The 27,029-nt window shown below is 39.9% G+C and overlaps 1 protein-coding gene across 1 annotated transcript in view; it reads left to right on the top strand.

Annotated features, from left to right (window-relative positions):
* Positions 1-27,029, top strand: part of VAV3 (vav guanine nucleotide exchange factor 3) — a 412,985-nt gene that overhangs the window by 178,541 nt on the left and 207,415 nt on the right. Inside the window, exons 3-6 of the mRNA XM_067041064.1 lie at positions 15,576-15,634; positions 18,068-18,133; positions 23,134-23,242; positions 25,310-25,402. Coding sequence (XP_066897165.1) covers positions 15,576-15,634; positions 18,068-18,133; positions 23,134-23,242; positions 25,310-25,402 — 327 coding nt within the window. The remainder of the gene's footprint in view (positions 1-15,575; positions 15,635-18,067; positions 18,134-23,133; positions 23,243-25,309; positions 25,403-27,029) is intronic.

Genomic DNA, 27,029 nt, shown 5'->3' with positions numbered 1-27,029 from the left:
TAGAAAATGAAGTGGGTTTGGAAAATATGTTAACTTTGACTCAGCTGAATGAGTTGTAGGCAGCTTTGAAAATTCATTCTATTTTCTAAGTCCCTTAAGTCACATAGAACTCTCCCAGTCTATTTCTGATCTCATAAACAACCTGTCCTCTGTCCTGATACTAACACATAGGACACATCTGTTCAAAGTGAGTTGTGTGAAAGCCACAGTGGGTTCTTAGTGAGCTGGTATTAACACTGCTGCCACCTCAAGTGCTGAGCTAGAGTCATTACTATAATTGTACAGTGAGTAATCAGTGTTTACTTACAGGGCCCACAACTGGATTCCCTTTTGTAATAGTGAAGATACTAAAAGCGCCACATGAATTTTGTAGATTGTATCTCTACTCTGTGTAAAGGCAGGGAATGATTTGCAAATATGATTACGTTTTCAAACTAAAGTATTTCTTTTTAGTTGCCTACAAAAAGTTGAATTCTTTATTGTGTACTAACTTCAACACATCTTCAACAGACCAGTGTAAATTTAGGAGAAGCAGTATTTATGTTTGTTCTGATTTCTGACTAGAGAGTTGTGCTTCCAGACACCTAACTCTGCACTGATGAATTTCAGGTTTCATCTTCTTTGGTATTTGGACCCAGGGGATGCTTAGAACAGTGTGTAAGAAAAATTGTAACTTCTTTTTACTTGGTTTGAGAAAATTAGCATTGCTGGTACCAGTTTGCTTTTTTCCTGCCTGCTCTTTAGTCTGAAAGTGTTCATTTTGAAACCACCTCTGTGAATTTTAGTAAAAAGAATTTTATGATCTGCTAGAACTTACATGTATGGAGTAAATTCTAGAGTCTGTCTGGGACACAGGTGGCAAGGTGGTTGTGTGGGGCTGAACAGGAGATGTGGGGAGAGTTGGTGGCAGGGGAAGGCTGGAAGGGGGTGGGGAGCAGATCCAATCAATTGAAGGCTCTGAGTGTATTGCTAAATAATCTGATCTCTGCATGAGGGCTAACATTTAAGAATTTTAAGGTGGGCAGAGTGGTGATGATGGTGTGCTCAGATTGACAGTTTTGAAATGTCATACAACCTCTATGGTAGCCACGTAGAAGATGAAGGAAGTGAAATTGAAGTGGGGGAGATGAATTGGAAGGCTTTTCCAGTGATTGAGGCAAGCGATAGAGAGGACCTGCCTGGACTAAGGCAGAAGCACAGGAAGAGAGAAGGAGTTGGATCTGAGAGACATTTACAAGGGTAAATTGGTAGGATGGGGTATGAAGGAGAAGTGCCTGTCTAGAAAGTTTCCCGGCTGCTCGGGCAGGTGAGGGAGAGGAGTGAGACTGTGGGCTCATTGGGAATAGGGAGCAGAAACAGTTTTGAAGGAAAGATGCTCTATTTTGGGTCTTCAGGGGCCAAGTGTGGAGGCCGAGAACGCAGAGACAGCAAGACCACAATGGTGTTGAAGTGCCTCATGAGACAAGTGCTGGTCTGTTTGGTTTAGAAAAGCTTTGCTTAATGACCTCTCTCTTAGAACCTGAAAACTATTCACTGTCAACCAAATAAGGAAAATATTATTCAGGAAATGGCAACTACAAAGAGCTTCTCAGAGAGTAAGAGGCAAGTGTTCTCACTGGAGCATGTGATGAAGGAGGAGGCGGAGCCAGAGCATGGTGGTTCTCACCCATCAGACCTCTTTTAACCTGAAGAGAGTCTGGGAAATTCCCTGTTGCCCTTCAAGATGCAGCCCAGGGTCACCTCTTCTAAAGGGCCTTTTGAGCCTCTCTGACTTGGTCCTTCAGGCTGAGGGGGACAGCTGGCCTTTCCCACTCCTCTGGGCTATGGATATCCTTTGTGATACTAGGTCTGTGTTTCCACTATCCACCCTTGTGTTCTTTCCCAACAGATGGTGGGTTTTTGAGAGTAGGAATTATATAGTCTCCATTTTGCTATCCTCAGTATAACAAAATGGAGTTTATCAGGTGTATCTAGCCCATAGTGAGTGTTCCATAGATGTTCCCTGAGTAAATGCAGGAGATTCATGGGCAGGATGGTGAGTTGGAAAGAGCAGTAGCCTGGATAGAGGAGAAGGGACCTGGGTTCTGGTACCAATTCTGTTGCTCTCGTTTCTTTGACCTTGGACAAGCTAGTTAATTTTTCTGGGCCTTGGTTTTATTATAGGCAAAGAAGGAGATGGAATGAGAATCTGGGAAATCCATGAATGGTCTTCACGAGGCCCCTGGATTTCTTGAGATGAAATGCAGAATTGTGTACACTTATATGTCTATGTGTATCTGTGTATTAGTATATACAGTCTTCCCCACCCCCCGCCCTGAGGAAAGGACCAAGAACTTTCATCAGCCTCTCAAAGAATCACTTGAATAAAATGTGGGGATGGCTCTAGAATGTCTGTATAGGATGGAGTTGGGAGGGATCGTCATATGGTTGGGGGTGGGGATTCAGCTAAAGGACTTGTCCTGAAATTGTGGTTAAATGACAGTCACACTCTAGTTACATACATTTTTTTTTTTACTTTTTTTTTTAACATCTTTATTGGAGTATAATTGCTTTACAATGGTATGTTAGTTTCTGCTTTACAACAAATTGAATCAGTTATACATATACATATGTTCCCATATCTCTTCCCTCTTGTGTCTCCCTCCCTCCCACCCTCCCTATCCCACCCCTCTAGGTGGTCACAAAGCACCGAGCTGATCTCCTTATGTCATGCGGCTGCTTCCCACTAGCTATCCACCCTATGTTTGGTAGTGTATATATGTCCATGCCACTCTCTCACTTCGTCACAGCTTACCCTTCCCCCTCCCAATATCCTCAAGGCCATGCCTAGTAGGTCTGTGTTTTATTCCCGTCCTACCCCTAGTCTCTTCATGACATTTTTTTTTCTTAGATTCCATATATATGTGTTAGCATATGGTATTTGTTTTTCTCCTTTTGACTTACTTCACTCTGTATGACAGACTTCAGGTCCATCCACCTCACTACAAAAAACTCAATTTTGCTTCTTTTTATGGCTGAGTAATATTCCATTGTATATATGTGCCACATCTTCTTTATCCATTCATCTGTTGATGGACACTTAGGTTGCTTCCATATCCTGGCTATTGTAAATAGAGCTGCAATGAACATTGTGGTACATGACTCTTTTTGAATTATGGTTTTCTCAGGGTATATGCCTAGTAGTGGGATTGCTGGGTTGTATGGTAGTTCTATTTGTAGTTTTTTAAGGAACCTCCATACTGTTCTCCATAGTGGCTGTATCAATTTACATTCCCCCCAGCAGTGCAAGAGTGTTCCCTTTTCTCCACACCCTCTCCAGCATTTACCGTTTCTAGATTTTTTTTGATGATGGCCATTCTGACCGGTGTGAGATGATATCTCATTGTAGTTTTGATTTGCATTTCTCTAATGATTAATGATGTTGAGCATTCTTTCATGTGTTTGTTGGCAATCTGTATATCTTCTTTGGAGAAATGTCTGTTTAGTTCTTCTGCCCATTTTTGGATTGGGTTTTTTTTTGTTATTGAGCTGCATGAGTTGCTTATAAATTTTGGATATTAATCTTTTGTCAGTTGCTTCATTTGCAAATATTTTCTCCCATTCTGAGGGTTTTCTTTTGGTCTTGTTTATGGTATCCTTTGCTGTGCAAAAGCTTTTAAGTTTCATTAGATCCCATTTGTTTATTTTTGTTTTTATTTCCATTTCTCTAGGAGATGGGTCAAAAAGGATCTTGCTGTGATTTATATCATAGAGTGTTCTGCCTATGTTTTCCTCTAAGAGTTTGATAGTCTGGCCTTACATTTAGGTCTTTAACCCATTTTGAGTTTATTTTTGTGTGTGGTGTTAGGGAGTGTTCTAATTTCATACTTTTACATGTAGCTGTCCAGTTTTCCCAGCACCACTTATTGAAGAGGCTGTTTTTTCTCCACTGTATATCCTTCCCTCCTTTATCAAAGATAAGGTGACCATATGTGTGTGGGTTTATCTCTGGGCTTTCTATCCTGTTCCATTGATCTATATTTCTGTTTTTGTGCCAGTACCAAACTGTCTTGATTACTGTAGCTTTGTAGTATAGTCTGAAGTCAGGGAGCCTGATTCCTCCAGCTCCATTTTTCGTTCTCAAGCTTGCTTTGGCTATTCGAGGTCTTTTGTGTTTCCATACAAATTGTGAAATTTTTTGTTCTAGTTCTGTAAAAAATGCCAGTGGTATTTTGATAGGGATTGCATTGAATCTGTAGATTGCTTTGGGTAGTAGAGTCATTTTCACAATGTTGATTCTTCCAATCCAAGATCATGGTATATCTCTCCATCTATTTGTATCATCTTTAATTTCTTTCATCAGTGTCTTATAATTTTCCATATATCTAGGTTTATTCCTAGATATTTTCTTTTTGTTGCAGTGGTAAATGGGAGTGTTTTCTTAATTTCACTCTCAGATTTTTCATCATTAGTGTGTAAGAATGCCAGAGATTTCTGTGCATTAATTTTGTCTCCTGCTACTTTACCAAATTCATTGATTAGCTCTAACAGTTTTCTGGTAGCATCTTTAGGATTCTCTATGTATAGTATCATGTCGTCTGCAAACATTGATAGCTTTACTTCTTCTTTCCCGATTCGGATTCCTTTTATTTCTTTTTCTTCTCTGATTGCTGTGGCTAGAACTTCCCAAACTATGTTGAATAAGAGTGGTGAGAGTGGGCAACCTTGTCTTGTTCCTGATCTTAGTGGAAATGGTTTCAGTTTTTCACCATTGAGAACGATGCTAGCTGTGGGTTTGTCATATATGGCCTTTATTATGTTGAGGAAAGTTCCCTGTATGACTACTTTCTGCACGGTTTTGATCATAAATGGGTGTTGAATTCTGTCAAAAGCTTTCTCTGCATCTATTTATATGATCATATGTTTTTTCTCCTTCAGTTTTTTGATATGGTGTATCACATTGATTGATTTCCATATATTGATGAATCCTTGCATTCCTGGAATAAAGCCCACATGATCATGATGTATGATCCCTTTAATGTACTGTTGGATTTTGTTTGCTAGTATTTTGTTGAGGATTTTTGCATCTATGTTCATCAGTGATATTGGCCTGTAGTTTTCTTTCTTTGTGAAGTCTTTGTCTGGTTTTGGTATCAGGGTGATGGTGGCCTCATAGAATGAGTTTGGGGGTGTTCCTCCCTCTGCTATCTTTTGGAAGAGTTTGAGAAGGATAGGTGTTAGCTCTTCTCTAAATGTTTGATAGAATTCACCTGTGAAGCCATCTGGTCCTGGGCTTTTGTTTGTTGGAAGATTTTTAATCACAGTTTCGATTTCAGTGCTTGTGCTTGGTCTGTTCATATTTTCTATTTCTTCCTGGTTCAGTCTCAGCAGGTTGTGCATTTCTAAGAATTTGTCCATTTCTGCCAGGTTGTCCATTTTGTTGGCATACAGTTGCTTGTAGTAATCTCTAATAATCTTTTGTATTTCTGTAGTGTCCGTTGTTACTTCTCCTTTTTCACTTCTAATTCTATTGATTTGAGCCTTCTCCCTCTTTTTCTTGATGAGTCTGGCTAATGGTTTATCAATTTTGTTTATCTTCTCAAGGAACCAGCTTTTAGTTTTATTGATCTTTGCTGTTGTTTCCTTCATTTCTTTTTCATTTATTTCTGATCTGATCTTTATGATTTCTTTCCTTTTGCTAAATTTGGCTTTTTTTTTTCTCCTTTCTCTAATTGCTTTAGGTGCAAGGTTAGGTTGTTTATTCGAAATGTTTCCTGTTTCTTAAGGTAGGATTTTATTGCTATAAACTTCCCTCTTAGAACTGCTTTTGCTGCATCCCATAGGTTTTGGGTCATCGTATTTTCATTGTCATTTGTTTCTAGGTATTTTTTGATTTCCTCTTTGATTTCTTCATTGATCACTTCGTTATTAAGTAGTGTATTGTTTAGCCTCCATGCGTTTGTATTTTTTACAGATCTTTTCTTGTAATTGATATCTAGTCTCATAGCGTTGTGGTCAGAAAAGATACTTGATACGATTTCAATTTTCTTAAATTTGCCAAGGCTAGATTTATGACCCAAGATATGATCTAACCTGGAGAATGTTCCATGAGCACTTGAGAAAAATGTGTATTCTGTTGTTTTTGGATGGAATGTGCTATAAATATTAATTAAGTCCATCTTGTTTAATGTATCATTTAAAACTTGTGTTTCCTTATTTATTTTCATTATGGATGATCTGTCCATTGGTGAAAGTGGGGTGTTAAAGTCTCCAACTATGATTGTGTTACTGTCGATTTCTACTTTTATGACTGTTAGTATTTGCCTTATGTATTGAGGTGCTCCTATGTTGGGTGCATAAATATTTACAATTGTTATATCTTCTTCATGGATCGATCTCTTGATCACTATGTAGTGTTCTTCTTTGTCTCTTGTAATAGTCTTTATTGTAAAGTCTATTTTGTCTGATATCAGAATTGCTACTCCAGCTTTCTTCTGATTTCCATTTGCATGGAATATCTTTTTCCATCCCCTCACTTTCAGCCTGTAAGTGTCCCTAGGTCTGAAGTGGGTCTCTTGTAGACAGCATATATATGGGTCTTGTTTTTGTATCCATTCAGCCAGTCTGTGTCTTTTGGTGGGAGCATTTAATCCATTTACATTTAAGGTGATTATTGGTATGTATGTTCCTATTACCATTTACTTAATTGTTTCGGGTTGTTCTTGTAGGTCTTTTCCTTCTCTTGTGTTTCTTTCCTAGAGAAGTTCCTTTAGCATTTGTTGTAAAGCTGGTTTGGTGGTGCTGAACTCTCTCAGCATTTGCTTGTCTGTAAAGGTTTTAATTTCTCCATCAAATCTGAGTGAGATCCTTGCTGGGTAGGGTAATCTTGGTTGTAGGGTTTTTCCTTCATCACTTTAAATATGTCCTGCCAGTCCCTTCTGGCTTGTAGGGTTTCTCCTGAAAGATCTGCTGTTAACCTTATGGGGATTCCCTTGTGTTTTATTTGTTGTTTTTCCCTTGATACTTTTAATATGTTTTCTTTGTATTTAATTTTTGACAGTTTGATTATTATGTGTCTTGGCGTGTTTATCCTTGGGTTTATCCTGTATGGGACTCTCTGTGCTTCCTGGACTTGATTGACTATTTCCTTTCCTATATTAGGGAAGTTTTCAACTATAATCTCTTCAAATATTTTCTCAGTCCCTTTCTTTTTCTCTTCTTCTTCTGGGACCCCTATAATTCGAATGTTGGTGCGTTTAATGTTGTCCCAGAGGTCTCTGAGACTTTCCTCAGTTCTTTTCATTCTTTTTTCTTTATTCTGCTCTGCAGTAGTTATTTCCACTATTTTAACTTCCAGGTCACTTATCCGTTCTTCTGCCTCAGTTATTCTGCTATTGATCCCATCTAGAGTATTTTTAATTTCATTAATTGTGTTGTTCATCGTTGCTTGCTTCCTCTTTATTTCTTCTAGGTCCTTGTTAACTGTTTCTTGCATTTTCTCTATTTTATTTCCAAGATTTTGGATCATCTTTACTATCATTATTCTGAATTCTTTTTCCGGGAGACTGCCTATTTCCTCTTCATTTGTTAGGTCTGGTGGGTTTTACCTTGCTCCTTCATCTGCTGTGCGTTTTTCTGTCTTTTCATTTTGCTTATCTTACTGTGTTTGGGGTGTCCTTTATGCAGACTGAAGATTCATAGTTCCCGTTGTTTTTGGTGTCTGTCCCCAGTGGCTAAAGTTGGTTCTGTGGGTTGAGTAGGTTTCCTGGTTGAGGGGAGTAGTGCCTGTGTTCTGGTGGATGAGGCTGGATCTTGTCTTTCTGGTTGGCAGGTCCACATCTGGTGGTGTGTTTTGGGGTGTCTGTGGCCTTATTATGATTTTAGGCAGCCTCTCTGCTAATGGATGGGGCTTGGTCCTGTCTTGCTAGTTGTTTGGCTTAGGATGTCCAGCACTGTAGCTTGCTGGTCATTGAGTGAAGCTGGGTCTTGGTGTTGGGATGGAGATCTCTGGGAGATTTTTGCCATTTGATATTATGTGGAGCTGGGAAGTCTCTTTTGGACCAGTGTCTTGAAGTTGTTTTTCCCACCTCAGAGACACAGCCCTGATGCCTGGCTGGAGCACCAAGAGCCTTTAATCCACATGGCTCAGAATAAAAGGGAGAAAAGATAGGAAGGAAAGAAAGGAATGAAGGAAGAAAGGAAGAAAGGAAGAAAGGAAGGAAGAAAGAGGATAAAATAAAGTAGGATAAAATAAAGTTATTAAAATTACTAAGAAGAAAAATTTTAAAAAGTAAAAAGAAAGAAAAAGTGGGACAGTCAGAACCCTAGGATAAATGGTGAAAGCAAAAGCTATACATACAAAAAATCTCACACAGAAGCATACACATACACACTCACAAAAAGAGAAAAAGGGGAAAAAAATAATATATCTTGCTCCCAAAGTCCACCTCCTCAATTTGGGATGATTCATTGTCTATTCCGGTATTCCACAGATGCAGGGTACATCAAGTTGATCATGGAGCTCTAATCCGCTGCTTCTGAAGCTGCTGGGAGAGACCTCCCCCTCTCCTCTTTTTTTGCACAGCTCCTGGGGTTCAGCTTTGGACTTGGCCCTGCCTCTGCGTGTAGGTCGCCCGAGGGCGTCTGCTCTTCGCTCAGACAGGACGGGGTTAAAGGAGCAGCTGCTTCAGCGTCTTTGGCTCAGGCCGGGGGGAGGGAGGGGTACGGATGCGGGGCGAGCCTGTGGTGGCAGAGGCCAGCGTGACGTTGCAGCAGGCTGAGGCGTGCCGTGCGTTCTCCCGGGGAAGTTGTCTCTGTATCCCGGGACCCTGGCAGTGGTGGGCTGCACAGGTTCCCTGGAGGGGAGGTGTGGAGAGTGACCTGTTCTCGCACACAGGCTTCTTGGTGGTGGCAGCGGCAGCCTTAGCGTCTCATGCCCGTCTCTGGAGCTCCTTTACGCAGCCGGCGTGCTTAATCCCCTTTCCTCTCGCACCAGGAAGCAGAGGGAAGAAAAAGTCTCTTGCCTCTTTGGCAGGTCCAGACTTTTTCCCGGACTCCCTCCCTGCTAGCCGTGGTGCACTAGCCCCTTCAGGCTGTCCTCACGCAGCCAACCCCAGTCCTCTCCCAGCTTCCAACCAAAGCTGGAGCCTCAGCTCCCAGCCCCCAATACATAGATTTTTATATTTTTTGAGGCAGTGAGGTGTGGAGGGGATGGGGACTGAGGGGCGATGTGTGCTGAAGCTTCTCTGAGCCCATCTCTTTGTACTGTCAGTTCTTAGAGCTCTTTTATGAGCTGGATGTGATTCTGGTCGTTATTAGTGTTATATCTTCATGAGCAGACTAGGCGTGGAGCATTTGTTTGTTTTTTACTGAAATTCACTGTAGCAAGGTCAAATGCAATTGTTTTTAGCCTGTTAGACATACTTTGGTATGACACGAGTTTATATTTTTTATATGATTATTTTGATTAAACATTAATTACACGGAAGCAGAAAATGAATACTAAATAAAAGAAAAGCATTTGCTGTCAACAGTCCTCATTTTTAAAAAGCATAGTGTTACAATTAGACAAGCTTAGCATCTGTTGGCAACTATTAACAAACGCTAGCTATCAGGTACTCGAATGTACAACATAATTTATTAAATGTATTCCCAGCCATTAGAAAGCTTTCTTTTGTATCCTATGATAACTTGAGGTAGACATCACATGTTATTTTCTGAAGTGCTTTGCAAAGACCAAATCTTACTTTACCAATGATGATGGTGGCAACAGTGGCATTAGGAAATAGCAGTAGAAGTATAGGACATTCTTCTGTGGTTACCCAGCTAGTGAGAGGTGGAGCTGGGATGTGAATCCAGAAAATCTGAGTCTTAAGCTTGCATCTTAACCAGTCTAGTATATGACTTTCCTAAAGAGAGGTTCTTTTTCTCTATAGAGCTTTACTTTTGAAGCCTCAGAATAATACATACAGAATAATTCTTGCATTTATGATCAGTATCAAGGTCTGCACAAACTGTAATTTGGACCACTTAAACCCATATAGATGCTCTACTCTTTTGAACAGTGCAAATGAGTTTCCCATAGTTCATAATCATCTTGATACAGAAGTAATATTTTACTCATCTTATCTGGTTGTACTGCTTTGCTTTACCCACAGAAGAAGTGCTAGGGATGTTTTTCGACAGCCTTCTACAGTACTCAAAGCAACAACCAGCTATTTTAGGAAAGACGTAAACATGTTGCTAGAAATGACACTAAGCTGCAGTGTATCCTAATGGGGTAATTTGCTGTGTGAGATTAGAATTGCAAAGGAAATTAAGATAATGAGTTCTGTTGATTTCCTATGAGAAAGTGAGATATATTGTTAGCCTGAAACTCACCATCTGGTTGGATTTAGAGTTAGGCTTCATTGGCAGAGAATCAGATGCCTGGGTAATACCAGGTCTCTGGGCTGCTTCCGGTTGCACCCAGTCTAGTCTACAGGTCTATCCTTCTGTCTGAATTACTCAGCCCACCACTCCCAGGCCCATACTTCCAATTATATCCTCTAGGGCTTGGGGTTTTCCTCCATGAACCCACAGGGTACTTGCCCTGAGCCTGTAGGAACCATGATGCAGCATCCCTGCCCATAGCTTCACCTGCTAGATGGTAGCTTTGTGCTGTGGTGCTGCAATGCTGCAGACCGTTCTTGAACAGCCAAGCTTGTCTGGTGCTTGGGACTCAAGCTTGAAGCCACCTGATTGCCCTTTTTGAACCTATCTTCCTGGAAGAAGCACTTCCCCAGGAACTCTTATTGAATCCAGAGCCCTGTTCAGGAATCTTTATAGCCTTCCCATTGGGTCAGGGAGAGAGTTAAGAGATAAAACTTCAGAGTAGAGAGCTCAAGGAGGTAAAGCCATAATTAATTAGTACTTCTTGGCAGACCTGTGTGCTGGTCCCCACGGCTCCTTGAGTTCTTCTCTATGTCCATGGCTTCCTTAACTCAAGACCTTGGAAGGAGCTATGGCAAACTGCTTCTGCACGGTTGACTTGCTTTTCTCACAAACTGCGGTATCAACTGCTTATCAATGTGCCAGATAAGCAGAGGGTGAGAATTAGCCAGAAGGTCTCATGAAGAGAAGAGTTAAAATGGGTAGCTTTATTAGTGTACAGTGTTGCCATTCAGTTTTGGCAAACTTTTAATTTCATGGCTTTTAAACTGACTAATGGAGATGGAAAAAATAAAGAGCCCAAACTAAATAAAAATTATCATTAGGGGGAAAATTTTGATGGGGAGGGGTGTGCCACTGTGTATGCTGTCTCTAGGTTTGAGGAGAGAAGCAACTCTTTCTCAATTTAATATTTAATTTTCATAATGGGCTTCTTCAATTACTCATTCATTCCTCACTTGTGGCAGGCTCAGCTCTTTACATATCTTTACACATATTATCCCTAATCTTCACAACAATTTTGCAGGGTAAGTAGTAGTCATTCCTTTGTTTGAGCAACAAATATTTTTGTGTTAAGTGGTTGTTTGGAGGCTGGCTGTGAGTGCAGTGATGGGAATAGAACAGTGAAGAAGCAGTTTCCCTGCCCTTAAGGTATTTTCCATTGTTGGATGGGAAAGACAAACAGGTCATTAGATTGCCTTGCTGTATTCTTACACACTCTTCAGGGGTAATGTGAGGTTGTGCATATTTATTGAAGAGCAATGGTTATACCTAGTCAGCCCATCTAGGAATCCTTCCTATAGTAATACCTGTACACAATTGAAAAGGTATTTGGCAAGGATGGTAATTGCAGCATTGTTGTAGCAAAATGTTGAAAAAGTTCTCTGGCAGGGGAAGCGTTAAATCATTATGTTATACACAGACACTGGAATGTGATACAACATTCAAATGAATGAATGAATTCATTAAAATGAATAAAGATCTGTATGTGTTGACACCACTGTATGTGATATGTTGGTAAATGACAAAAGCGCGTTGGTAGAGAAATCTGTATAACAGAAACACATTACCTAAAATAATAATCATAAAGAAAAAGAAAAAAACAATTCTGCAAGAGTCACACCAGATTCTTAGCTCTGGTCTCCTTTAGGCAGAAGGTGAGAGAGGGGTGTGTGTGGGGGGGTGGGCAACTTTTAATGTATTGCTGCATTATTTCAATTGGTAAGATAAACACAAGTCCTTTTGAAATATTTTAAACAGCAGATAAATTTTGAATAAGGGGATAGGTGCTAGGGCAGAGTTATGTCCAGGGTCCTGTGGGGACAGAAAGAACCCAGACTGCAGGAGGGCGATGGTCAGAGAAGGCTCTGGGTGGGGACCAGCCTGGCTGAGTCGAGGATGGATGTAGTCAGGCGTATGGAGGGAACAGAGGACAAGGGCTTCCTCCTTGGGAGCATCCCAGAGCACTCCAGGTGGGCGGCCCCTCTGCGCTGTAACAGCCGACCCAGGTGGTCCCAGGTTCTTCCTCCTTCCTGAGCCTCCACGTTGTGTCAGCTGATGTTCCTAAATACTTCGCATATTTCCCCCTCTTCTCTAGCTCTCCTGCAGACCTCTCATTTCTCACCTGGATGATTGAGAACCACCCCCCACCCAACCCTGCCAGTGGGTCTCCTGGTCGCTGTCTGTATCCCACATCCTCCTACCCCGGTCTGTCCTTCACTTTGCTGAGTGATCTTCTAAAAATGCAATTTTGACCCTGCTATCTTCCTTAAACTTGTCAATGACCCTTCATAGATTCTGGGATCTAGCCCACCCTTCTAAAGTAGACACACAGGAGCCCTGCTCACCTCTCCCACCTTCCTCGCACGGTAACACTTATTCCTGTTATCTGGAATTTTTTCATTTCTTTGCAAATGCCACTCTTCTTATCAAACAAGGGATGGATGTAGGTAGAGAAAGAAAATCCATGATGTGGATTTAGTAGTTGGTTTTCAGCCTATTAACTTGCAAATATTCTAACTTGTTACCCCGCTTTCTGGGAGTAAATGTCCATATGTCATGTCATTTGAGGCAACAATTTAGAAATTAAGACATTTCAAGGCAAATAGTCTTCTTACCGCCCTTGGGGCTATTTTCTTTTGTAAATATACTTGAACGGATGTTTCTAACGGCAGGTCATTCTCCACACAGAGGACCTGAGAATCTGGCATTAATTTGTGTACTTGTCTATTCCAAATCTGGATACACTCCATCTTTATATAGAATACACACTGTTCTAAAACACTACATTGACCAAACGGTCCTTATTTGCTTTGGCTAAACTTAAGAGTTAATGGATGGACTTGATGTACAATACAAAACCGAGTAATAGTCCCCTGAGAGATTCACTTTAAGACATGTTACATATTATCCTTCAGTTCCATCCACTCAACTTTTATCTTTATGTTATTTTTCTATCATTGAATAGACTAGATAATCCTTTTAAGTAAATAACAGTTGGTTTCAGCTTGTTACTTTTCAGAAATGTTTGTACTTACATTCAATGCAGGAGTGAAGTGATAGACTATTGTCTCGCTCCCTCTGGTGGACAATTGTATTAAAAAAATCAAACTACATATAGTCTTGTGTGGCGGGGACAGGTTTCTGGTGTTTTAACATTTGTGTTAAATAATAGCAGTAGTAAAACACATAGCAGTACTAATGCTGTTGCTATTTCTCTTGTTATTGAGTAGTGACACTGCTGTGAAAAAACGAATTAGAAGCCGACTTCCCCCCATAACTTTAGAACAGTGCTGCATCAGGATAAGGCTCATGCTAAAATTCAACAATGTAGTTAATTCAGCAGTCTAAATATTACTCCACAGATTATCCTGGAATCCTCCAATAGCTAGACTTTTCACCCAGTAATGCATATTTTTGGAAATTTAGCAGATGATTATTTTTATCTTGAATCAGTTTATTTTGATAAATTTATTATTTGTTCGTTCATGATCTTCTGAATTTACAGACTCACTGAAGATGCTTTATCTTTCTTATGGAAATTAATTGATATCAAGTGTTACCTAGGTGGTTGCTTTTTGCTCTTCAGCAAGGTTAAACCAGAAAGAAATTGCATAAAGGCTTTCGATTAGATTAAATTTCATTTGTATATAATAATAATTTTATTTTATATATTAATAACAGTTCACATTTGTTGAGTTAAGCATTTGATGGGCATTGTGTCATTTAATTTTTCAATAACTCCGTGAGGCAGGTAGGTACTTGTTATTATCCACATTTTATAGAGGCTGGTGAAAGTGGGCCTAGCTCATCCAGGTGTTCTCAGTTCAGAGTTTGTAACCACAACAATATACTGCCTTCTGAAGTAGGTGATAAATAAGTATATGTGTGGCTAATACCCTTATGAGACTCCTAGTACTGGAAACTTTACATTTCCACATTTGAACTGGGGAATTCAAAGACTACCTCAACCTAGAGATAGATTTTTACCTTTTCTCTTTCTGTTTTCTCATTGTGAATAGGCCTTGTAGTAGAACATATTTATGTTTAGTTTAGATACTTAAAGAAAAATTATATCTATTATCATTGAAACAGGTTTCATGAGAAAAACACATTTTAGCTCATTAGCTCCCTCATTAAGTCTTTGAAAGAGATGCTGTTAGGTGTAAAAGTGGGAAGGAAGGGTACAATTGCTATGTACTAATGCTAAAGCTCTAGCAGGGCACATCGAGGGTTAGGTACTGAAGACCTTTATGAAGAATTTTTGAAACAGATACAGATAATTAAGGGTAATTTAGGAAATTCCTTTTCTGAAAATATTCAGAATTAGAATAAGGTAATTTTCTTAAAGTTGGCAATTATAAAGAATAGCTACCATATAAATGCTTTACATGTATTATCTTTTTAATTCTTATAATAAGGTAGTGATTGTTAATAACCTAACTTAATTATTATAGGCAGTATCCAGAAGAGAAAGCTGAGACCCAGAGAAGTTAAGTAGTTTGCACACGGATATACGGCTGATAAATGGTGAAGTCGGGATCAGAAATCACATGACATGGTCTGGCTGGAGAGCCCACCCTCTGAACCACTTTGCGATACAGCAATGCTGTCCAATAGAACTTTCTGTGATAATGGAAGTGTTTGATGTCTGTGTTGTCCAATGCAGTAGCCACTAGGCGCATGGGCTACTGAGCACATGCAACGTGGCTAGTCCAACTAAGGAACCTGATTTTTTGTTTTTAAATTTTTAATTAATTTAAATTTAAATAGCCTCTGTGTGGTTAGTGTCTACTGTTTTGGACAGAGCAGCGTTACAGGGTCTTTCAGATCATGTAGTAGGGGAGACATGAGAACTTTAGAATTACCCTGTCTAGCTCCTTGTTTTTTACTGATCAAGACTGCAAACCACATGCTTAGTAATCTGCTTAGAGTCATAAAATTAAGGAAAGGGACAAAATTATAAGTAGAGTCAGAAAATTAAGGAAAGGGACAAAATTATAAGTAGGTGTTTATACTTCTCAGTTACAACTCTTTCTGCACTTTGGTGACACCTGCAAACTTACGTTTCCGCTGCTATTGTTAATATAGATTGTAAAACTACTGTTTTTGAAAAAAAAAATTTTTTCTGAAATACATGTCCAGTGAGCCCTTTCCTCTTTTCTCAGGTTATAGAAACATTATCGCGACTCTCTCGCACACCTGTAGCGCTGGCCACAGGAATCAGGTAAGCTAGCTTCTCTGTGGTTTTTGTGTCCTGTTCAGTTCAATGAAGTGATTGTTTATTGAATGGCTACTAAAATGGCTACTACAAAGTGCTTTACATAAATATGTAAAGCACTTTGCATACAGGGACCACATCTCATTCATGCAGAGTGGCCGGGTATATAAGTGCTCAATAGACATTTGAAATTTATCGAGAAAGTAAGAACTTATTCGTAGCGTTGAATAAGACACATTGGCTAAACATCGTTCTCAACTCACTGGTTACTGTCACTGATACAGTTCTTTGTTTTAACTTCCTCTAACATTCCTATACAGGTGATTCATTAAGACAAACATAAATGCTTAATTAAATAGATATTTTAAAAGATATTGCAATACATTTATATCCTGTAGGCCATAACAATAACTCACAACTTCTAGGCATTCAAGAAATAATCAGACAAGTATAAAATAATATATGTTCGAGAAGGTGTATTGAAAGTTTGGAACTAAGTGAAAAACTTGGAAGTACTGTTGATCCTTGAAAAACGTGGGGATTAGGAGCACCAACTATGCACACAGTTGAAAATTTGAGTATAATTTATATTCGGCCCTTTGCATCCTCAGTTCCTCTGCACCCGTGGTTCCAACCAACTGTGGATCGTGTAGTATTGTAGTATTTACTATTGAAAAAAATCCATGTATAAGTGGAAGTATGCAGGTCAAACCTTGTTGTTCAAGGGTCCACTGTAAATTGGTTAAATTATACCTTCTCCGTGCAGTGAAGCATTATGCAATCAGTTAAGTATGGAAAGGTAGATGTGTTATGTTGTGTCGTGCCTTTTCTGTTTAAAATACTGCATATTCAAGTTAAGTCAGTCAGAAAGTTGTATTATTAGGAATGTTAGAAATACAGAAAAACAGTTTCAGTAGCCACAGCCAGGCCACATGGAAATGGAATGGATCTCATTTTTTACCTGATTTCCTCAGGGCTCCATAATTCAGTCTCCAGCCGTTATGGGGCTCTGTGACCCTGGGTCTCTTCTGTTGCTTCCATTTTTCTGTTCACATTCAGATTCAAACAGAGAGGATCCAAGCATGACAGCCCAGTCCCTGGGTACAAAGCACAGTGACCTTGGGGAAGACAGCCACAGACCCTTCCTCAGAAATGGGCCATGAGTTTGGCAGCTTTCTACAGTAGTCTGTAGGCTGGATAAATGTTCCATACCTTGTCATTTTTGCTTCAACACATGATTATCTTTCCATGTCAACATATATTTTGTTATATGCAAACAGCAAATTTTGAAATACCATGATTCTATTCTTATGTATTTATATATTGTTGATTCTGAAACTATATACAGAAGAGTTTTTTCCTTGTTATTCTTACTTATAATTTCAATTTTTTACTACAATAGACTTGTATATAAGAGTATAATAAAATGTGTCAACATTTATTTAAAAAAGGATTTTGAAACTGGCATTTCTCACACATTTTAATTTATATGAAACATATGTGTTCCTCAGATGACATAAGTACTAAGTTAATACATAAACGAATGTGAAAATGTTTTCACTATACTAAATATAATTATTTAGTAATTATCTAGTGCTTATTTGTTATTTGATGGATCCTCTTGTTTTTATGGAACATGTGACATGCTGACTTCATGTAAAAAGGGTAAAACTTTTGGCCGCTACAGTATAATCACTGATTTTGTTAGACATAAATTTGGGGCATTATGTTGGTGTTATCAATAAAGTTCATAGTACGAAGCAAACAAGGGAAGCCAATGGCTAGAAATAGGGTAGAAACTAAAGTGATTTTCTTTGAGCAGGGGACAAAGAAAACATCGTACTCTTTTTGAGGCCTGTTTGACTTATTTGTCCAATAGACGAAAAATAAAAAATACAACTCGCACAACTTACGGTCTGAGTACAAAAGTATATCAGAGTCAATGATCATATATAAAGGGCATGGCATTTTTGTCTTCTAATTCTCATCTACACTAGTGAATTGAGTCATGCTAGAATGGTTGTTACCAAATTACCAGGTTATTTGTCAGATCAGATTCTGTAAGTGCAAAGAATCTGAATGGTGCTGAAGGCAAGGACTCGCTCTGAGCTGGGGAGCTGCAGTGGGCACTGACGTGAGCCTGCAGGTGTGTGGCTGTTGGGAGGTCAGATGAGCACCTCAGCATGTCCACAACTGCTCACATGACTGTGGTGACCAGCCGTGATTGCTGCAGGTGATTTGAGGTAGCAGGTGCCATGCCTCCATGGGGGACCCTGACACAGCCACAGGCAGGCACTTTGGAAGAAGCCCCAGATGTCATGTTAAACATGATGACTGATCTGACCACTTTGGCAGCAGCTGAGCATATGTGTTTCATGAGAGGTAAACGTCCAGCCTAGTTGTTACCTATTCACTCTTTTTTTTTTCCCTCCCTCCTAGGCCCTTCCCAACAGAAGAAAGCGTTGATGATGACGACATCTACAAAAGCCTGCCTGATTTAATAGAGTATGTTGAGCATTTTCAGCAAAAGTACACCACTGCCAATTTTTGCATCCTTTGTGGATTTTAACCGTGGGTGTTAAAATAGCTCTCTGAAGGGGAACCGTGGCTTAGTGATTAAGACATGTGAGAATTAACCTCAAACTCCTCATGGAAAGCTTCATGAGAAAATGTACTTCAACTGGCTTTTAATTCCTCTTATGTGTCTTGCATTGTGCAAGTCTCTATGGAGAGTAAAGAAACAGACAGCAATGAAGTAACATTTGGAAGTTTCTCAAAGGCATAGTAAAGGTAGTAGATAAACCTGGAATCAGACAATTAACGAGAGAAGTATTAATAGAATCTACCACCGGACTTGTAGGACAGACAGTGCTTGCTGTGTAAGTTCAAGGACGAACGAGATCAGTGTGTGTGGGAGTTATTCAGGGATGTTTCATTAGATGGTGTTGATTCTGAAGAGAGAATCCTTTTGGGCTGTATTATTTAATAGTTGGGAGAGGCTAAAGGTCTTTGCAGCTGGTTATCTTCCACTGATTGAGTGAGTTGTGCAGATTACAAATAAAGGTAAAACTTGATCCTCACCCCTCAAGGAACTGATGCCAAAGATCAGGTACGTTTGCAAAGAATTATAAGAAGACATCGATTCTGCTCCAGGAGAGATTCAGATCTTGTGGAAATTCATCCACTGATCCATCCTAATACCCCAGCACACGGACCTTGTTCTTGCTCTAGGACTTTTACACTTGCTGTCCCTTTTACCCATGTGGCTGACCCCTCGCCATCCAAGTCTTTGCTCAGATGGCTCTCCCAGCAAGGCCTTTCCTATCTAAAATTGCTGCCCTTACCTTGCTCTGTGTTTTTATGGTACTCGCCTCTACCTGAGGCAGTCTCGGCTTGCTTCATTTGTTGTCCGTCTCCTCATCAGAAGGCCTGCTTCATGAGGTCAGGGACTTGACCTCATTCTTGGCTCTTTTCCTAGCACTTCAAACAGTGTCTAGTAGATCCTCAGTAAGTATCTGTTTTCTGAATTAATCAGCCAAAGCTGCATTGAGCACTTACTGTCTTCCAGGCATGATGCTTCAGGCTGGAGCTATCATGAGACATCTATCAGTTCATAGGAGCTTATTGAGTGCGCGTTTCTGTCCTAACCATGTTACATTCATCTCTCATGTAACACCACATTATGAGGTTGTTCCTAGTATCACCACAGTTTACAAATGAGAAAATGAGGCTTGAAAAGCTAAGTAACTTGCTGAAGATCATATTGCTAGTAAATAGTAGTCTTTGGATTGGAACCCAGGCAGTTTTTATTCTAGCGTGGAGGCTCTTACTCACTGCGTTGATTCCCAGAGGCACCCTGCCTTGCTCCTCTGAGAACTTTCAGCAGGAGAGCACCATGATAGGAGCCACCGGAAGGCTGGTAGCGCTTCCCAGAGTAGGCTGCCTTTGGATGGGCCTCGAAGTCTTGTATTTTACATGTGTATCAAGAATGGTTTCTTATCTCTTCTTAAAATCTCCAAGAACTCACTAATCTTCAGCAAGGTAATTGCTGATTGTCTCATTGAATTGGCTACAATCTTCGTAAAGTGACTATAAGATTACTTATAATCGAATTCCTTGTCATCTTAGAATATTATTTCCAGTGCTATGATGACATTCTATCTTAACTCCCCACCAGTTGTCACCTACACCTACTCATTTTTATAGTCTTCCCTCGTCTTGTTCTGTTGATGCCAAGGTAAATCCTGTGAGGATGCAAGTTTGGAGAAAACTTGGGCCCCCGAACTGGCTGCTCTGAGGTGCTAGCTCACATGCTCTGGGAGGTGCAGTCTACTTCACCTCTTCACCAGGTGGTCAGAGGTCCAAATGTCGTGTGTTTCCTGCAAATGCCTGCTTTTGAGTTTGCTATGAGGGTTTGCTTTTCAGTCTTGGCTTTGTTATGATCTCTATGGGCTCATAGACTTCCCTTTAACCTCTGGGAGTGAATTGCTTGAAGGGAGGGCCCCAGAACAAACACTGGTCTGCTCCCCAGGCAGGGGGAGTCATTCTGTCCTCACGTGGAGAGAAACAGACACAGGATGGAATGGAGAGCGTGTGAGATGGCTAAATGGTAGTGTCCTTGCTCCTTCAACCTTTATGACCAGGGTGTCAGACGGGGCCATATCTAGGTTGCCCAGACACAGGAAAGCTAATATAGATTGCTGTTGATTTATTGACCATTTGAAGAATCACAGCTTCTTCCTCCCTCTCCCTTCTTCATTTTGTGCAAATCAGAGATTACTGCCCAAACTGTTAGCAAGAAAAACAGCTTTAGTATGGGATTGAATAACAAAACCCAGACTGTTCTAGCCCAGTCGCAATGTGTGTGGGCGCGTGTGTGTCACTCCTACAATTCTTAGAGAAGAATCTGTGTGAATTTATACATATATACCTCATGCAAAATAGTCAATAGCAAGACTTAAAGACGATGTGATTTTCTTTGTTTGTTTTTTTGGCTTTTTTTTGTTGGTTTGGGGGTGGGGGTTGGAGGGTCTGACGGAGGAAAAGGATTTCACAGCCTGTTTTCCTTCTGAACAGGATCCCCTTTGATACAGAACCTACTCCTTTATCATTTCTTTAATCTCAGTTCCTTCATGAACTCATCAGACCTTCCTACCCTTTGATGAGTTATAGAAAGTGCTCGAACCAGTTTAACAGCCCCACTGTTCTCAGGCAAGACTGCCTGCCTAAGCCCCTCAGTATGGAAATTCTGGAACTGCCAATAAGACTCACCATCTCCCCAGTTTTTCAGAGTAGAGAGCTGAAAGCATCGTTCAGTCCCTCCCCCTCTCCCTAATCCGGATTGGTCCCCAAGTCTGGTTGGTGGTAGCTGACACGGTCTCCTGAATCTCGGTTTCTCTCCTCATCTGCCTTTACCCTGGTTATCACACTCATTACCTCTCACCCACAACATTTCATTTCTTGGCTTCTCTATCTCCCTGCCTGGCTTCTTGACCCTCCACGCTACCCCTCTGTAACCCCCTGTGGTCCGCAGATCCCCAGGTAAGGTTGAGCTTCCAGAGTGCAGGGTCCTTCTCAGATTGGTTCACCTCTTCCCTCTGGGGCTCCCCTCACTCACCTGGTCCCACTGGACGGGACTCCACCCCTCACGTTGCCAGCTTCTGCACACCTCTCTGCCATCGCACAGGTTGGGGTCCTTTGAATGCTCATCTCCTCTTCTCATTCATTGTGTCACCCTGGAGGGTGGAAACTGTGTCTGCCTTGTCTGCAGCTATATCTGCTGGAACATAGTATTTATTCAGCAAATACCTATTGAATAAATAAATACACTCAAGATCCAGTTCAGATGTAATATCTTCCATGAAGCTTTCCCTGCCTTCCTTAGTCAGAGTTATTCTTACTCTTTCCTCTGCACTCATGGAATTATGTGTTTATGTGCTGTTTTCCACACTAGACTATGGGAGAGCCCTTGGATCTTCTGGATCCATGCATTCTTAGCACTGGCAAGTCTGGCAATCAGTAGATTCTTAGTTTAAGAATCAGGTAGGTGGGTGGACGGGTGGGCAGGTTATCCTGGAATGAATTTTTCTCACAGCAGGTTTTCTGAAACTTCTCTCACCGCCAGATCGTTCTCCCTTAAGGCACCTTCCTTTCTTCTGGGTGTCTGACAGTTCATTTCTGTCAAATGCCTCCAGATAACTCTTCATGACAAACATAGACAACCTTGTGATTGCACCTACTTTGAAAAATGCTCCGAGTTGCAGAGTGACATTTATAGTTAGTGTTTTTATTTTTGTATGTATCAATTTATAATGTTCTATCTGTACAGGCCCAAGAGAAATGCTAAAGGCTGGCAGTACTGAAGGAGTTGAATTTCTTTTCAGAGATATATTAATGCTTCTTTCTAACATACCTAAATTTATTAGTCTCAGTTCTTTGGCATTATTAGTTAATAGAAGCTAATTCTAGAACTCTTGAACTGAAAGGAAAAACTTAAGGAGTAGTAACAGAATGGGTGATAGGTGGAAACAGCTGTTGCTGTGTTGACTGAATAGGGCCCGATTTTTAAAGTCTCCATGAACCCTTCCACAGTGACTGATTGATTATCTTTCCCAAACCCTTCATTTGAGATTGTAAACCTATTCACTTTGTTATAAAGCGGAAGATAACACACCATTGTAAAGCAATTATACTCCAATAAAGATGTTTAAAAAAAATAGGGATTATTTTCCACTGCCAGGAGACCAGCAGAAGAATTTCAATGGCTTTTTAAAATGTCTTGTGGCCTTGGGACCATTTCTTTAAACAAAATACAAATAGAACAGATAAAAGCAGAATCTGACTAAATCAAACCTGTGGGTACCCTCTGAGTGGCCTTGAAGGAACATGGTTTGAAAACCATTGCATTAGATATCGACAATTATAATCAGCAGAAATTTTTGCTTTATAAAGATTATTTATAACATATTAGATCCTCCCCAACTCCCGTCTTCTCCATATTATACCCTTTAATACAGGTAATGAAACTGAGGCCTTGACATATGAAAAATGGGAGGTAGTATGATAGAGCAGTTAAAACACTCAGTGTGTAAGACAGACTGGGTTTTAAATCCTGGCTCTGCTGTCTGACTAGCTGTGTTATCCTGGGCAAGTCAAAGAACATTTTGTTCTCTCAAAGACCTTATCACTCTAATTGGCCAAACAACAGTGCCTACCTGATAACACAGTTAATGCTGGACCTGGGCAAACCAGGTGAGATAATCCATGCAGAGAGGCATAGTAAATGCCCAGTGAAGGTTAGGGCACTGCCATGGTTGTCAGATTCTGTGGCTGTCATTTGTCATTGTTCTTATTAGGAGGGGCGGAGCTGTAATGTAAACCTTTGACTCTTTCCATTGTATTTGATTTGCTCTCTGGATTTTCTGTTAAAATCCACTAAGCTATTTCTAACTACTGTATTTACTGCATGCTAGAAAATGACGTTTATGTTATACCTTTTGCTTCAGTGAAACCCATGTGGAAGATGAAGAGGGTCTGTACGACTGTGTTTATGGGGAAGACGAAGGTGGCGAAGTGTACGAGGACTTGATGAAGGCAGAGGAGGCGCATCAGCCTGTAGGACTTTGACTTGCCTGTTTTTTAAGTTACTCTGAGTATCTTACTAGGAAGTGATTATTGGAAGGACTAATTAATAATTAATAAAATAAAATAATACTTATAAGTATATTAATTATAATTATAAAATAATAGCATAATTATAATTAATAGAATAGTTATTATTATTTATGTAACTTCTGCTGGGATTGTTGTTTGTTTTTCTTTTTTATCTTGCTTATAACTCTATAACCATGACTTGTTATTCTGAGTATTTTATTAGGAAAGTGATTATTTGAAAGACTAATTAATACAATAATTGTAATTAGTAAAATGAAATAATATGTTATAAGTATATTATAATTATAAAAGAATAGCATAATTATAATTAATACAATAATTATTTATGTAACTTCTGCTGGGATCTTTTGTTTGTTTGTTTTCTTATGTTTACTTGCTTGTAACTGCATAACCATGACGTGTTGCTGCATTTGGAGACATGTAAACACGACGTTTTACAGTTCAGAACAACCACAGGGAATCTCTGGTCTAATTCTCTTAGTTTACTAGTAATAAAATCAAGTCTAACAAGTAAACGGCATGCCACACAGCTAAATAATTGCAGAGTGGCAATAGAACATAATTTCAGGGGATCATGAAATTATATTGTTATGAAAGGAAATCTCTTACAAAGCAGGTAAATCTACTTTAAGTTTGACGTGGCATAAAGTATAGGTTAATGAATATTTCTTCGTATTTGTTAGGGGTTGATATGAGGTATTTTTGTTGTTGTTGTTTGTTTCATTATAGGTCTCCTATCATTTTTTACTATTTTATAAACTTAGTTTCAGATATTGCCATAGTCAACAGGAGCCCACAAAGCTTTATCTGCATTAAAATATCTAAAACATTCAGAATTACTTTGAATGATTTTCTCATATATAATTTGAAATGAAAAATAAGGTCAGTTGCTTAAGCTTTTATTAACATAGTCTTTCTTTACACAAAAGACTTTCTTCATCAGCTGAGTGGTACTTTAGGTTTCTTCGGTGCTTTGATGCATTCGCTCAGCTCTCTTGGACCTCTTGTATTTAATAAAGGGCCGGCGGGTTTTCCGGTGCCCACATAGGGGACAGTAGCCTCTGTGGGATGGAAACAAGTTGGCTGGCCTGTGTTCGGTTAACGTCATGAATGTGTGCTTTAACCCACTGCACGAGCTGACAGGACGCCTGTGGCAGCAGTTTAAGAGTGTTTTAGGTGATGAAGTATCATCCATACCCACTTTAATTATCAGCTGCTTTGGGCACCAGCAAATTCTTCATTGTCTTTCCCAAGGACCGTCTTCACTGAGCTGACGGTGCTGGGCTGTTCATGTGGCCCAGGGTGAGCAGTGATGATGATTGAACGCACAGGGCCCTTCTTGTGCATTCCTCAGGGTGTTAAGCACACTACACAGGTTATCTCATTTACAGCTCCTTGGGCTGTGGGTACTGTAATTCTGTTTTATAGATGAGAAAACCGAGACACAGAGAGATTAGATAACTTCTTCATGGTAACAAACTAATAATAGCAAAACTGGTTCTTGAACCAAATTCTATCTGATCCCCCAAACTTTGATCTTCCTACTGTGTTCTACTGCCTCGAGTCTTAAACAGTAAGAGAGCCAAACACCAAGATGTTAACTCTTGAAAAAATATTTTAAGATTTTTTACTTACCAAATATCCTTTTATGATTTTTGCAGTTATTTCTACAGCACTTGTAAAGTATGCTGTACATTAAGAAAACTGTATAAGACCATTCATGATGTTTCCAGATTCAGTAACATTTATAATAAAATAGATGTTTCAGTTTAAAGAGGGTATACTTAAAAGTATATTTTTAATTATCCAAAACGTTTTCATTTACATTGTTCAAATTCTTTTAAAAAGCAAAGATCCTTCACAAATGCAGTTAAATATATCTTTCAGTTATGTGTTTTATTAGAATGGAACACTTAAAAAATCAATAATATTTATTTCTATCTTCTACTGGAAAGATTAATACATGAATTTGATTAAATAATGTTAATTTGAAAATTCTAATTGTAGAAATGTCCAGAAAATGACATACGAAGTTGCTGCCTAGCAGAAATCAAGCAGACAGAAGAAAAATATACAGAAACATTGGAGTCAATAGAAAAAGTAAGTCATCAGGTATCATTCTTGATGCTCCAATACTGCTTTGCTAATACATTAGGCTCAGTGTTTCTACAGTGTCTGTATACTCTGATTTTCAGCAGAACTTTGGGTTTAAAGATCTCAAAGTAGATTTACTCATCCCACAATGATTTATTGATTTCTTAGTGTGTGAATGGCACTATTCTAGGGACTGGGGGTATAGCAGTCAACACAAGCTGCTCCGCGGCATGTGGGATCTTCCCGGACCGGGGCACGAACCCGTGTCCCCTGCATCGGCAGGCGGACTCTCAACCACTGCGCCACCAGGGAAGCCCCAAAGCTCTAGTTCTTATGACACTCTCATGGGAGGGTTTACAATTTAAGCAAATGAGTATGCCAGATGGTGATAAATTCTCTGAAGAAAAGTAAGGCAGAGGAAGGGGTTAGTGAGTGATGGGGGAGGCTGGTGTTACCTTATATAGAGTGGTAATGGAAGGCCTCTGTGGTCAGATCGTATTTAAGCATACAGCTTTGTGAATGGAGGGAGCAAGCCATGTGAATATCCCAGAGTGGACAATCCCTGGGAGAAAGGCCCTCACGTGGGACAGTGTTCAGTGTGCTTCAGGGAACAGCAACAGCCCAGGAAGCTGAAGCAGAATGAGCGCAGGGGAGCAGTGAGATCAGAAACTTGGTGAGCCCCCAGGTCACAGGTCATAGGAGCACCTGGCTAAAAGCTAGAGCATTTTGAGTAGAAGAAGTGATGGGATCTAATGTAAGTTTTTAACAGATCGTTCTGACTCTTGTCAGGCAAGGGTGGAAATTGAGAAAAACGTTAGAAGGATATCTCAATGATTAAGTTGACAGAAAATGGTGGTATTGGTAGAGGTGGTAGAGAGTGGTCAGATTCTGAATAAATTTTGAAAGTAGAGCCAAGTGGATTTGATGATGAATTAGGTAAAGGATGTGTGGAAAAGAGCAATCAAGAATGGTAGGTTTTCTGTTCTTGTTTTTTTTTGGCCACGATTGAACCCTGGGCCCACAGCAGTGGAAGTGTGAGAGTCCTAACCACTGGACTGCCCAGTGGGAATTCCGAACAATGCTAGGTTTTTGGCATGAGTAACTGTGTAAATGGTGAAGATGGTGACTGAGATGGAGAAGGACAGGTGTAGGAGTCACGAGTCTGTTGGGACTTACTAAATTTGCAATACCTATTAGCTTCCAAGGGGATGTATTGAGGAGGAAGTTAGATGTATGAGTCTGATATTCAGGGGAAAGGTTGAATGGATGTATAGATTGGGCCATTATCATTATGCAATGGTGTTTAAAGCCATGGCACTAGATGAATCACCAAGGGAGTGGATGTTGATAGAGAAGAGGTTTGAGGTCACCTCTGGTGACTTCCACATTTGGAGGCTAGGGGAATGAGAACCAGGAGAAAGTTTTGGAAGTTTAAAAAGAGAGATGAAGGCATGGAAGAGTTGTTTAAGAGAACGAGAGGGTAAATGTACTAGGATTATGTAGCATTACAGGCTCATTTGGGTTTTGTGATAATACTTTTAATTAGCTGTCAGTGTAGCTTGTGTTTAACTTCTTAGGTATAGGCACAAAATATATGGCAAGCTAGATTTAACCAGGGTTTTCATTTTTCCAG

The sequence above is a fragment of the Kogia breviceps genome, chromosome 1, assembly GCF_026419965.1.
Source record: "Kogia breviceps isolate mKogBre1 chromosome 1, mKogBre1 haplotype 1, whole genome shotgun sequence".
Taxonomy (NCBI): Eukaryota; Metazoa; Chordata; class Mammalia; order Artiodactyla; family Physeteridae; genus Kogia; species Kogia breviceps.
Note: the sequence above shows the minus strand (reverse complement) of the source record. Positions and strands in the feature narration are given on the sequence as shown.